This window comes from Lepus europaeus, chromosome 10, assembly GCF_033115175.1.
Source record: "Lepus europaeus isolate LE1 chromosome 10, mLepTim1.pri, whole genome shotgun sequence".
In the NCBI taxonomy this organism is placed as follows: Eukaryota; Metazoa; Chordata; class Mammalia; order Lagomorpha; family Leporidae; genus Lepus; species Lepus europaeus.
The window spans coordinates 99,316,872-99,331,224 of record NC_084836.1 but is presented as its reverse complement, the minus strand read 5'-3'; the positions used below and the strand labels follow the sequence as shown (position 1 = coordinate 99,331,224).

The 14,353-nt window shown below is 43.6% G+C and overlaps 1 protein-coding gene across 1 annotated transcript in view; it reads right to left on the bottom strand.

Moving 5' to 3' along the window:
- CSNK2A1 (casein kinase 2 alpha 1) overlaps positions 1-14,353 on the bottom strand; it is a 72,806-nt gene that overhangs the window by 5,647 nt on the left and 52,806 nt on the right. The window contains 5 exon segments of the mRNA XM_062203974.1: positions 2,951-3,037; positions 4,356-4,504; positions 6,054-6,154; positions 7,259-7,360; positions 9,461-9,571. Of these exon segments, the coding sequence (XP_062059958.1) occupies positions 2,951-3,037; positions 4,356-4,504; positions 6,054-6,154; positions 7,259-7,360; positions 9,461-9,571 (550 nt within the window).

The following is a 14,353-nucleotide window of genomic DNA, read 5'->3' as shown; positions in this document are numbered from 1 at the left end:
GAAACAGGTAAAGAAATCTACACTTGGAGAAGTTAAGCAGTTTGTTGAAGGTATATGACTCCCAAGCTGTGGCTATGCCTGGATTCCAACTCAAGCCTGTCTAGGGCAGCACTGTCCAACACAACTTCCTGTTCTGCAATCTGTGCTAATGTGGCAGCCAACAGTCAGCGGCATGTGGCTACTGAGCACTTGAAATGTGGCTAGTGCAACTAAGCTATTAAACTTCTAATCTGATGCTGTTTTAACTAAATAGCCTACCAGCACACAGAACAGCACGGACCACAGTCAAGGCTCTTGCACTGTTATACCACACTGCCTTGAGAGCTGGCAGCTTTCAAAACTGCTACGTGGGGAAAAGGATCACTTCCCACCTATAAGCTAAAATTGTGCTTTTGATTTCCATTTGGTTTCTTCCTACCTACCAGAATTACCTGTTTGCCTTCAATCAGTCAGTATAGAATTTATATATACACACACACACACACCCACTTTTTTTTTATAAGTAATACAGTGGTCTTCCTAGTGAACACTTGAAACCATGGGTGTAGCTCAATTCACAAGAGCTAAGATATGGAATCAATCCAAATGTCCATCAGCTGAAGACTAGATTCTCCCTGATCTGTGATAACAGAGCACGTAAAAGGTAATCTATAGAAATGAAACTGACACTTTGAGATGTGATGACTTTGAATAGCCCTTGTACTGACTGTTGAGGAACAGTTTTTTTTTTCTTTCCATACTATCTGTCGAACTCTTAGTATAGAATTAATCGTATGTATAAAGTTAACTGAAAATAGATCTTAGTAAAAAAATAAGAATGGGAATAGGAGAGAGAGAAGGAAGAGGCGTTGAGGGTATGGGTGGGAGGGTGTGTATGGTGGGAAAAATCACTATGTTCCTAAAGTTGTACTTAGAAATGCATGAAGTTTGTATCCTTTAAATAAAAGGTTTTTGAGGGGGAAAAGAAAAGAAACCATGGGTAGTAAACTGAATCCTAGATAGATTACGCTTTTCCCTTTATATAAGTATTTATGATAAAATTTATAAATTAGACACAGTAATCAATTAATAATTGAAAAAAATTATAACACTGCATAAAAGTTACATGACTGTGTCTTTCTCTTGAGAGTTAAATATTAGCATTTTTGGACCCTAGTAGACTACAGTAACAGAAAACTTAGAAAAGGAAACCACGGGTAAGGAGAGGATACTATGTATATATTTATAGGGTGCAAACAGAAAAGGTTCCAAGGAACATATAAGCGAGAAATCTCCCCTGCCCTGTCACTAGGCCAACTTACAGCACCTCTTTGGGAGGGTTTATCCTTCTAGATATTTTATGCACATATTTGAATATAGCTTTTTATGACATAAGACTGTGCATATAAGAATCATATAAGAACATGATTATACATTCTTGCTCATTCCTATTCATGGATATGGTTCTGCATTTTTCTTCTCCCCTGTATTTCACACTATCTTGGGGTTTGAGCTCTCAGAGAACATGAAACACTTAGTTATTCTTTCTTCTGGCCTCACCATGTTCTACTGAATGAAATATGCCAAACTTAACCAGTTTGCTACTGAGAGATGTGTTCAATGTTTCGCTATTATAAATAAGGCTCTGAGTGACCTTGGATATACATCTCTTTGCACACAGTCAAGATACTCCAGGGATAAATTCTAAAAGCTAGCTAATTCCTTAAAAAAAGAAATGGAAAAACAGTATTTTTTACTATCACAAGCACACCCACTTAAGATGCTGCCTACCTGAAAATTTTTTTTCTTTTCTTTTTCCTTTGGACAGTGAGTGAAGAAAGATTTACTGAAAGCATGAAATCTCCTGTCACAGCAGTCAGGAGCAGGGCTCCGAGGGAGGAGCTGCCTGGGGAAGCCTATGGATACTGGCTCCTTTCACGCACATCATTATGTGGCATTATGTGGCTGCCTAGATTTCACCAATCAAGGGAGGAGCTGACAACCAAGTACCTATAAAATCCTTAGGGTCCAGGACCTGTGGTTTCTGTAGGATATTTATATATGCCACACAGAGATTCACTAGTGTCATGACACAACTCAACAATTTCATATAAATTTTTACAATTTACTACATATATATATATATATATTTTTTTTTTTTTGGACAGGCAGAGTGAACAGTGAGAGAGAGAGACAGAGAGAAAGGTCTTCCTTTGCTGTTGGTTCATCTTCCAATGGCCGCCGTGGCTGGCGTGCTGTGACTGGCGCACTGCGCTGATCCGATGGCAGGAGCCAGGTGCTTCTCCTGGTCTCCCATGGGGTGCAGGGCCCAAGCACTTGGGCCATCCTCCACTGCACTCCCTGGCCACAGCAGAGAGCTGGCCTGGAAGAGGAGCAACCGGGACAGAATCCGGTGCCCTGACTGGGACTAGAACCCGGTGTGCCGGTGCCGCTAGGTGAAGGATTAGCTTGTTGAGCCACGGCACCAGCCTGGCAAAGATCCTTTTACACATTCAAACCTATTTTTATATATATATATATATATATATATATATATATATATATATATATATATATATATAAATCCCTTATCAATGCCCCAATTTCATAATCTTGCTTCTGAGAACCATGTAACTACTGTGAGATGAAAAGATCTCTTTTTACTCTTCATGGCTTGCTGAGACTTTCAAGTCCCTCTGCAAGAAATATTCAGTTAGGGATGCTCAGATTCTGACCTAGAAGAGAATGTTGAAATACTCTATTTAAGACAGCGTCACTGAGGTACACCAGGAGTCAAAAGCACCCGAAACCTGGAGGGAAAAGCCACATAGGCTAGTGTGCTATTAAGGTAATCATTACAAAGAAGAGAAGCTACACACAAATCAAGTCGCAAAAGGGGCAAAATTAAGGACAACAATTCACTTTGATTGACCGATTTATCTTCTAAAGGCAGATTCACCTGTGTACTCACCTGACATCATATTGGCGCTGCTGACAGGTGTGCTGCCCCCCGGCATGCTAGAGGAACCCATGCGAGCCTGGTCCTTCACAACAGTATCTGGAAAAGAGACAAAGCGGCTAGCTTCTGTTTTGCTTGAAGGATGAAACTAATGGGCTAGAGTCTGAAAGTAGCCACCTTCACTGATTCTATGCATTTACTTATAAACCATACTTGCATTATTCCTAGAACTTAAGTAGCAAGTGCCTTCAGGATAAATTAGACAGACAGTATAAAATAGAAATATCTTTCCTGTCAAACTGTGGTACACACCAATCTTAGTAGGAAAATGAGGTAATTATTCACCACAGAGTCCATTTAAAATGAAGACGATCCTCCTAGGGTTTAATGGAGATGGCACCCTCAAACCTGGTCAAGATGATGAGAACATCATCAGAGTGACCTGGTTTTAGTGGTCCTTAGCCCAGCTGGGCAGAGCATGGTAGCAAGGAGGCAAAATTGACAGTTCTGTGTAGGTTCTCATCAGGACTACAACCCCACCCTGCATCCCACACAGCCAGTCTGTCTACTTCAGGCACAGGACAGTGAGCCAATTGACACACTACAAAACTCCACCACTCCCCAAGAACAATTTAATATCCATTAAACTAACATCACAGTGAGGATGGGGTCTCCAAGTAACATGCTCACCCAGGATGGCAGTTAGCTGCAGTCACTGACCTAAGTCAAGGTTTTCATACACTATCCAGATTTGCAAGCTCACTGGCAATCTCCAACAAATAATTGCCAGAGACAAGACGGATAAAGTACTGTTAGTTCTAATCCAACAACTCCAGACCAGTGACTGAGAATCATCACCCACACTAAGAAAGCTTATTTAGGAGTGCTTATGTGTCACACACTGTGTTACACAAGAATCCTTCCAACAATTCTGTGAGATAGCAACAGTTGCTATCCCTGTTCCCACCTGAAGAAAAAAAATTTTTTCAAAAAGAATTATTATTTATTTATTTGAAAGACAAAGTGCTGGAGTGGGGATGGTGGGAAGGGAGAGACAGAGATCTTTCACCTGCTGGCTCACTCTCCAAATGGCTGAAACAGCCAGGGTTGGGCCAGTCTACAGTCAGGAACCAGGAATGCCATCCCCGTCTCCCTTGCGGGTTGGAGGGGCCCAAATACTTGGGCCATCTTTTGCTGCCTTCCTAAATGCATTAGGAGGATGCTGATGTCATAAGCATTTGCTTAACTGCTGCGACACGACGCCGGCCCTGGGTGAAGTAACTTTGAAGGGAGCTACTAGGAACTAGCATTGCAACTGTGTTCTGTAGGACTCTGGGTTCACAGCTGTCTTCACAGGATAGATTTTCTGCCACTTCAGAGCCTGCTGGGAGATGGCAGAATGGATTCTAAGACTTACAGAAATAGGGGTGTTCCATGGCCTCCCTTGCAGTGAGTCGTGACTGGTGGTCATATCGCAGCAGCTTGTCCAAGAAATCCAAGGCCTCAGGGCTGACAAGGTGCTGGTTTTCACTGTGGACAAAGCGTTCCCATCGCTTACGAGAGTGCCTGTGGGACAAACAGGGGAATGAGAAATGGGTCACAGGGTAGAGAAGCCCAACACTCCATTCTTTTTTTTTCTTTAAAAAGATTTATTTAGGCCGGCGCCGTGGCTCAACAGGCTAATCCTCCGCCTTGCGGCGCCGGCACACCGGGTTCTAGTCCCGGTCGGGGCACCGATCCTGTCCCGGTTGCCCCTCTTCCAGGCCAGCTCTCTGCTGTGGCCAGGGAGTGCAGTGGAGGATGGCCCAAGTGTTTGGGCTCTGCACCCCAGGGGAGACCAGGAGAAGCACCTGGCTCCTGCCATTGGAACAGCGTGGTGCACCGGCCGCAGCGCGCTACCGCGGCAGCCATTGGAGGGTGAACCAACGGCAAAAGGAAGACCTTTCTCTCTGTCTCTCTCTCACTGTCCACTCTGCCTGTCAAAAAAAAAAAAAAGAAAAAAAAAGAAAAAAAAGTAAAAAAAAAAAAAAGATTTATTTATTTATTTATTTATTTGCAAGTCAGAGTTACACAGAGAGAGGAGAGGCAGAGAGAGAGAGAGAGAGAAGAGAGGTCCTTCATCTGATGGCTCACTCCCCAACTGGTAGCAACGGCCGGAGCTGTGCAGATCCAAAGCCAGGAGCCAGGAGCTTACCCTGGGTCTCCCACGAGGGAGCAGGGGCCCAAGGACTTGGGCCTTCCTCCACTGCTTTCCCAGGCCATAGCAGAGAGCTGGATCGGAAGTGGAGCAGCCGGGTCTCGGCATATGGGATGCCGGCTCCCCAGGCCAGGGCATCAACCCACTGCGCCACAAAACTGGGCCTCCAACATTCCATTCTTAAATTTTCCTTGGTGGCTAGGAGCCCAGCCACCAGCAAAGAAGAATCAAAAGTCAAAAAGACAGTAGTCTTGTACCACTGTGCCACTGGAGAGACAACAAAGGTGACTGGAGAGACTACAAATAGTAGTGGTGCAGAAAAAAAACCCCGGGTCCTATCAACTTTGAGAAACTTAATTCCGGTTACTTTATAGGACACAAATGCCCGTGCATAAAGGAGGGCAAGTGGCTGGGCTACACAGCCCTCCTGCCCAGCCCACACGCTCCTGACTCGACTTTGCCAGCAGAAGCCTTGCAGCGGGGAAGTCTACGCCTCCTGTGAAGTGCTCAGCATATCAGCACTGTCTGGTCACCACTGTCCCAGGCAGCTGTCTGCGTATCAGCCAGGAAGCATTTTCTATTTCTTTTTCTTGAAAAGGACTCCATCATTTACAGAAGGAAGCTAAATCAAGAGTGATTTTTGTCCCAACTGTAATGCTTCTACTAGAGACTTCAGTTCATTCATTTCATAGGAATCCTCTGACTGTAATTCTCACACTTATACTCTATGAGAGAATTTGAGGAAATGACTCCTCAGTCCACCATTTCTAACTCAGGCTTGCTAAGGCAGCACCCTGCAGCATCAGACCACTGGCATCTTGGCAGTGCTGGGACAGACAACAGTACTATTTTGAGGACCCAAAGCACCAGTTCATACCCAAAGTGCAAAGCTACAAATGCACAAATTTTATGACTTACCTGCCCAGGATATCATTGAAACGTGGATCTAATTCAATGTTGTATTTGTCAATATAGTCATACAAATCTTCTGTCCCCAGAACCTTGGCTATCCTCACCAACTAGTATTGAAGAAAGACAAAAACCCACACCACAAGCACATTATATGATCAAATCAAATCAACCGGGACTGAATTTATAGAATACAATCATCCTATCTAGATGATCAACATTACCTCTTAAGTTTATACTTCAAATGTATGCATGTGGCAAGAGTGCATTTCCAACATAAAATTCCCTAAGTCAACTCAATTTGAGTGTCAGAAAAAAACTGCATGACAACCTGGTTTCTTCCTCTTGAAGTATCTCCCTAGTGGTCCCACTTTTCCCCCCCAAAAATCCATTCGAAGATAGCACTTCATTTGGGAAGCTCCCTGCGCACACTCTATTTACCCCAACTGACTTGTATACCTTGTTCCACATCTATTCTGATAGTCATGAACTCATTCATTTTCTCCTATGTTTGATTGTCTTATGAGCTAGACTATGAACTACTTGAGAGGAAGGACTGTTTCTTTCTCCCCTGTATTTCTCTTCTGCAGAGCACATGATAGAGTTGCCAACTTCAACCAAATTCCAGTTGATATTCCTTGATTTATTAAAAATGGCCATTGTGCTCAAAGTAAACAAGTCAACAGTAGCTTCTACAAGGTACCAGAACCATTCCAGGTTCTTTTAAATGAAATGGCCCTTTGATCTTCCAGAGGAAAATGCAGGTAGTCTAAAAAAAACATCATTTCTACTGCTATACAGTAACTATTAACTCAATAGGTAATATCCTATTTTTTAATTTGGATGATAGTAACATGGTTGTTCACTTTACTATTATTGAGTTATATAGATGTCTTATAAAATGTTTTACATCTGTACTTCACCATAAAACAACCAATGCAAACTAAAAAAATGGAAGTTGAAAGGGAGTCTAATTGCAAAAGGCTCAACTGGTAGCTCTCAAAATAACAATCTGAGGATCAATGGCAGTGGGCGGAATAAGCAGTGAACTGAAAATACTGCCCACCCTTAGAGATTCGGAACTAACAGGACTCGAGTCGGGTGCAAAGCAACTGATTTTAGCAGCATCCACAGGGATTTCTAATGAGCAGGCAGATCTGATCATTATTAAACATTAGGCTAATAAGTTTCTTAATGGAAGTAACATATATCACCTGATCGTAATTATCATGTCCATGGAAAAATGGCTCCTTCCGGAAGATCATACTTGCCAGCATACAACCCAAGCTCCACATGTCCAAACTATAATCATACATCTGCATTAAAGAAAATTCACGTTATCATATGTGAACCCCCAGTTCTGTACATCTTTTTAATACATAAAAAACCCTCCAAAGTCAAAACACCAATAGCATCTTTTCTTCTATGTATTCTTGTAAATTTAGTATTTTACTTTTTGAGATAACATTTTTAATTTACATTATAGTCAGAGGCTTAATGGCTCTGTGTACTATTTGAAAGGCAGAGTTACAGAGAGAGTGAGAGGGCAAGAAGGTGTGTGTGTGTGTGTGAGAGAGAGAGAGAGATTGAGAGAGAGAGACAGAGAAATCTTCTACCTGCTGGTCTACTCTCCAGATGGGGGCAATGGCGAGGGCTGCGCCAAGCCGAAGTTAGGAATCAGGAGCTTCATCTGGGTCTCCCAAGTAGCTGCAGGGGCCGAAGTATTTGGGCCATCATCTGCTGCATTCCCAGGCCCCTCTGTATAGTCTTTTACTCAGCTTAAAATTAATTTTTAGGGGCTGGTACTGTAGCGCAGTGGGTAGAACTGCCGCCTGCAGTGCCAGCATCCCATATGGGCGCTGGTTTGAGTTCTGGCTGCTCCACTTCTGATCCAGCTCTCTGCTGTGGCCTGGGAAAGCAGTGGAGGATGGCCCAACTCCTTGGGCCCCTGCACCCATGTGGGAGACCCAGAAGAAGCTCCTGGCTCCTAGCTTTGGATGGGTGCAGCTCCGGCCGTTGCAGCTATTTGGGGAGTGAACCGGCGGATGGAAGACCTCACTCTCTGAGTCTGCTTTTCTCTCTATGTAACTCTTTCAAATAAAAATAAATAAATCTTTAAAAAAAGAAAAAGAAAGAAAATATCAGGCAGGGGCTGGCATAGTGCCGTAGTGGGTAAGCTGCCATCTGTGACACTTGTGTCCCATACAGACGCTTATTCAAGTCTTGGCTGCTCTACTTCTGATCCAGCTCCCTGCTAATTGCCTGGGAAAAGCAGAAGACGGCTGGAGTGCTTGGGCCTCTGTATCCTACATGGGAGAATGGAAGAAGCTCCTGACTCCTGGCTTTGCCTGGCCCAGGTTCAGCTGTTGCAGGTATTTGGAGAATTAAATAGTGGGAAATCTATCTCTTTCAAATAAAATAAAATTTTAAAAAAAGAAAAATATTCAAAGTGTTAGGCTATGGGAAGTTTTAATGTGTACTATTTATTCTATTACATAATGATTCAGAATTTAATTCCTCTCTATCAGGAATGTGGGTTTTTTCCCCACTATTTTAAGTTATGCTGTGAAGAAAAATTTTTTTCTAAAGATTTGTTTATTCCTTTTGACGTTAAAGTTACACAGAGAAAGAGATCTTCCATTTGCTGGTTTACTCCCCAACTGGCCATATCAACCAGGGTTGAGCCAGGAGCTTCATCTGGGTCTCCCACATGGGTAGCAGGGACCCAAGCACCTGGGCCATCCCCCGTTGCTCTCCCAGGCCATTAACAGGGATCTGGATCAGAAGTGGAGCAGCCAGGATTCAAATCAGTGCCCATATGGGATGCTGGTGTTACAGGCTGCAGCTTTATCCACAATGAAACGCCAGTCCCTGTAAAGAATATTTAGTGCATTTTGAGCTTAGAGTTAAATCCTTAAAGCCCAGAAAGGGAATTTCTAGGATCAAGAGTGAAATGCTTTAAGGCATCTGATATCCTAGGAAAGTTGTTCATGAAAAGGTATTTCCAAGGTTTTTAGATTTTTAAAACACTTGGTAAATCTATTATTAATTGGTCTTTTCTTTTTGTGCAAAGAAGTCTTTTAGGAGAAGTTGGGGGTTTTGGGGAAGCTCTTCATATTAGCATATGCACAAGAGAACATTCTCAAATTAGCCCTGGAATTTCTGCTCAGAAAAGTATCTTGAGTGTGCTTTTCCTTAAGTGAAGACCAAATGCAGACCTGCTCATACTGTACTGACATTTTAACAACAGAAGCCACATATATTAGGGTAGATGAATTAAGGTTATTCACGTTTTACATTTCATATAAAAAAGAAAGCTATGAATGTGAATAAATGACATTCTCAGAAGCAGAAAATTCTTTTTTTTTTTTGCAAAGTAAAGAAATACAAAATTGTACTTGTGCTTCTCTTCTCACCTGATAGTCTACTAGTAGCTCAGGACCTTTGAAGTATCGAGAAGCAACTCGGACATTATATTCTTGTCCAGGATGGTAAAATTCAGCCAAACCCCAGTCTATTAGTCGTAGCTGAAAGGAAAAGGGGGGGGGGGGGGAAGAGAATAAACCAAAAGTAATTTTCTTTCCTACTAAGATACCCTCATTCTGCCCTTAATTTTTTAAAAATAGCAGTGATGTCATTCTATATTAAAACACCTTATCTGACTACCTAAATCCTTTAGGGTGACAATCAAACATAACCGTTTGACATACAACTTTCTCTAGGATCTAGTTTTATGCTTTTGTGTATTTCTAAAATTGATCATCTGATTAGAATATTTATTCAACCTGTATATATATTCCTATTGGAAAACATCTCCTTGTCTTTTGTGATATTTAAGGAGACCCAGATGGAGTTTCAGGCTACCAGCTTTGGCCTGGCCTAACCCCCGGATGTTCCAATGGGTGGAAAATCTGTCTGTCTCTCCCTCTCTGCCTTTCTAACTATGCCTTTCAAATAAATAAATGTTAAAAAAGAGAGAGAGCTCCTCAATGAAGTCTTTTTTTCAAATAAATAAATTTTCTTTATATTTATTTATTTGAAAGACATCCATGTGGATGGCTGGGTGTTAGATATGGAAGCAGGGGCTGGCGCTGTGGCATACTGGGTAAAGCCACCGCCTGCAGTGCTGGCATTCTATATGGGCGCCAATTCTAGTCCTGGCTGCTAAACTTCAGATCCTCCACTTCCGATAGCTCAAGTCCTTGGGCCCCTGCACCTATGTGGGAGACCCAGAAGCAGCTCCTGGCTCCTGCCTTCAGATCGGCTTAGCTCTGTCATTGCGGCCTTTTGGGGAGCAAACCAGCAGATGGAAAACTCACTCTCTCTCTCAAATTCTGCCTTTCAAATAAATAATAAAGCTTTAAAAAAAATAAAAGAAATCGAAGCAAAGCCTGGACTTGACCTCAGACACTCCAATATGGGATCCTCATGTCTTATGCAGCAGCTTAATTGCTGTGCCAAATGCCAGCCTTAAATTTACTGATTTGAAAAGGAAAAAGAGTGACTTTCCATCTGCTGGTTCACTCCTTAAATGCCTCCAGTGGCTGGGGCTGGTCTGAACGAAGCTGGGAGCTAGAACTCAACTACCTGAGCCATCATCATTGCTTCACAGGGTCCGCATTAGCTGGAAACTGGAAACAAGAGCCAGAGTTGGAAATCAAATCCAGCTAAGACAGGGGCATCTTAACCACTAGGCCAAACACCAAACCCACCCTGCCCACTCCTAAAGAACCTTCTTTTTCTTAAAAAATAAATAAATAAATAAAGAGATGAATTAATTAATTATTTGAGAGGCAGAGGCAGACAGAAACAGAGTGGTCTTCCATCTGCTGGTTCATTCCCCAAATGACCACAATGACCGGAGCTGGGCCAATCTGAAATCAAGAGCTTCCAGGTCTCCCACGTGGGTGCAGGGGCCCAAGGGCTTGGGCCATATTCTATTGCTTTCCCAGGCCATGGCAGAGAGATGGATCAGAAGTGGAGCAGCTGGGATTCGAACTGGTACCTATATAGGATGCCGGCACTGCAGGTAGCACCTTCACCCACTACTCCACAGCACTATCCCCTGCATGAAGTCTTTTATAATTATCCAAGTAGAGCTAACCATTGCCTTCTGCCCTCTGAACTTGAGATACATTTGTTTCACAGAATCTACAACTCTCTATGGTATGTTTATCTTCTACTTCTCTTTTTCAAAATGGACTGTAAGCTCCTTGAAGGCTGGGGTTTGTTTTAGTCACCTTGGTTAATTTTCAGAATTCAACATATTGCCTTGTATACAGGAGAAAAACGAGCAAATACTTGTTATGTGAATCAAGTAAAACAACTAAGAGGAACAAGAAGGGCCAGTGCTATGGTGCAGCGGGTTAAAGCCCTGGCCTGAAGCGCCAGTATCCCATATGGGCACCGGTTCGAGTCCCGGCTGCTCCTCTTCCCAACCAGCTCTCTGCTATGGCCTGGGGAAACAGTAGAAAATGGCCCAAGTCCTTGGGCCCCTACACCCTTGCCCACAAGGAGGAAGCTCCTGGCTCCTGATCAGTGCAGCTCCGGCCATTGTGGCCATCTGGGGAGTGAAACCAGCGGATGGACGACTCTCTCTGTCTCTTCCTTTCTGTGTAACTCTTTCAAATAAAAAAATCTTAAAAAAAAATAAATAAAAAGAGGAACAAGAGGCAACCTTATTCATAATAAGGTAAAGCATAATTTGTGGGGCTGGTGTTGTGGCACAGCAGGTTATGCTATTGCCTTTAACATTGCCATCTGATATGGGTGCCAGTTCACGTCCCAGCTGCTCCACTTCCTATCCAGCTCCTTGCTGATGCACCTGGGAAGGCAGTAGAAGATGGCTTAAGTATTAGGGCCCCTGCACCCATATGGGAGACTTGAATGAAGCTCCTGGCTTTGACCTGGCCCAGCCCTGTCCATTGCAGTCATTTGAGGAGTGGATCAGTAGGTGAAAGACATCTCTCTGTAATTCTGTATTTCAAATAAGTGAATAAAATCTTAAAAAACAAAAAATGCATGATGATTTGCAGAGTGAGCAGAAGGCCCTGAGGACTACTGCCTGACTACTCTGGCACTTGTCCATGTCCCAAACGAAACCTCTGTGGGGCAAGTGCTGTGGCGTAGCTGGTAAAGCTGCCACCCTGCAGTGCCAGCACCCCATATGGACGCTGGTTCGAAAACCCGGCTGTTTCACTTGCGATCTAGCTCTCTGCTAAAGCCTGGGAATGCAGTGGAAAATGGCCCAAATCCCTGGGCCCCTGCACCCATATGGGAGACCTGGAAGAAGCTCCCGGCTCCCGATCAGCGCAGCTCCAGCCATTGTGGCCATCTGGGGAATAAACCCATGAATGGAAGATCTTTCTCTCTCTCTTTTTTAAAGATTTTATTTGAGAGTTAGAGTTACAGACAGTGAGAGGGAGAGACAGAGAGAAAGGTCTTCCGTCTGCTGGTTCACTGTCCAAATGGCCACAATGGCTGGAGCTGCACCAATCTGAGGCCAGGAGTCAGGTGCTTATTCCTGGTCTCCCACCTGGGTGCAGGGGCCACAGGACTTGGACCATCTTCTACTGCTTTCCCAGGAAACAGCAGAGAGCTGGATTGGAAGAGGAGCAGCCTAGACTAGAACCGGCGCCCATATGGGATGTCAGCGCTGCAGGCAGAGGATTAACCTAGTGAGCCACGGCACTAGCCCCAAGATCTCTCTCTCTTTACCTGTCTCTGCCTCTCTGTAACTCTGCCTTTCAAATAAACAAATAAATCTTTAAAAAAAGTAAAAAAACAAAAAAACGAAACTGCTGGTCATTTGCCTACAAAACCAGCTCTATGCAGTCTCCCACTTCTCAGCTAATCTGGTCCCATTCATGACATCATTCCAGCCAAACAATTCACCCTAAAGAAGCCAGCATTGTGGCACAGCAGGTAAAGCTGTCACCTGTGACGCCCACATCCCATATGGGTTCCAGTTTGATTCCGGCTGCTCCACTTCTGATGCAGCTCCTTGTTAATGCGCCTGAGAAAGCAGTAGAGGATGGCCCAGATTTTTGGGCTTCTGCACACAACTGGAGACCTGGAAGAAGCTACTGGCTTCCTGGCTTCAGCCTGGCCCAGCCTAGGCTGTGGCAGCCATTTGGGGAGTGAAACAGTGGATGGAAGACTTAACTCTACCTTTCAAATAAAAAAATACATCTTAAAACCAAACAAACAAAGAAACAAAGATTTACCCTGGTCTCTCTTTTTTTTTTTTTTTTTTTTTTTTGGAAAACTAGATTGTGATAGGGCTAATGCTTGGTTTTTTTTTCTTCCCTTTTTAAAGATTTATTTATTTGACTTGAAAGTCAGTTACACATAGAGAGGAGAGGCAGAGAGAGAGAGAGAGAAAGAGAGGTCTTCCATCCGATGGTTCATTCCCCAGTTGGCCGCAATAGCCAGAACTGCGCCGATCTGAAGCCAGGAGCCAGGAGCTTCTTCCAGGTCTTCCACACTGATGCAGGGGCTCAAGGACTTGGGCCATCTTCTACTGCTTTCCCAGGCCATAGCAGAGAGCTGGAGCGGCCGGGTTCTCATACTGGCGCCCATATGGGATGCCAGCACTTCAGGCCAGGGTGTTAACCTGCTGCGCCACAGCGCTGGCCCCTACCCTAGACTCTTAATTCCCTCACACTATTTAATATGTCAATGGATCCTGTTGATTCCACCATTACTCTGACCACTACCATCACCTCTACTGCCACCGTCACCAGCATTCCTGCCTGACTTACAGCAGGTAGCTCCTTTTCCTAACTGGTCTCCCTGTTTTCACTCTTGCCCTGTATTTCCTATACAGCAACCAGATTGACCCTTTTAAAAAGCTGACTATTTCAAATGATTATACTCACAGAAGCTGCAAAAATAGTATACAGGGCCTACATACCCTTCACCCAGTTTCCACCAATAGCAATACCTTACATAACTAGAGTACAGTATCAAATCCAGGAAAACTGACTTCGGCATAATTCAGATAGAAGTTAATCAGATCTTACCAGCTTCATGTGTCCTTGTAAAATTGCAATTTTATCCCAGGTATAGATTCATATAACCACTACAATATATAGAACTATTCCAGCACTACACAGATATCCCATGTAGTTTCCCAACCCCTGGTAACCTCTGTTCTTTACTGCTCCAATTCTGTCATGGTGACAATGTTACATAAATGGAATCATTACCATATAACCGCTTCTCCTCCAGCAGCACTGACAGAGTTGAAACCTGACTTTTTGAGAGTACTTCTGTTATATTCAGCGTAACATCTAAGTTGTTGCATA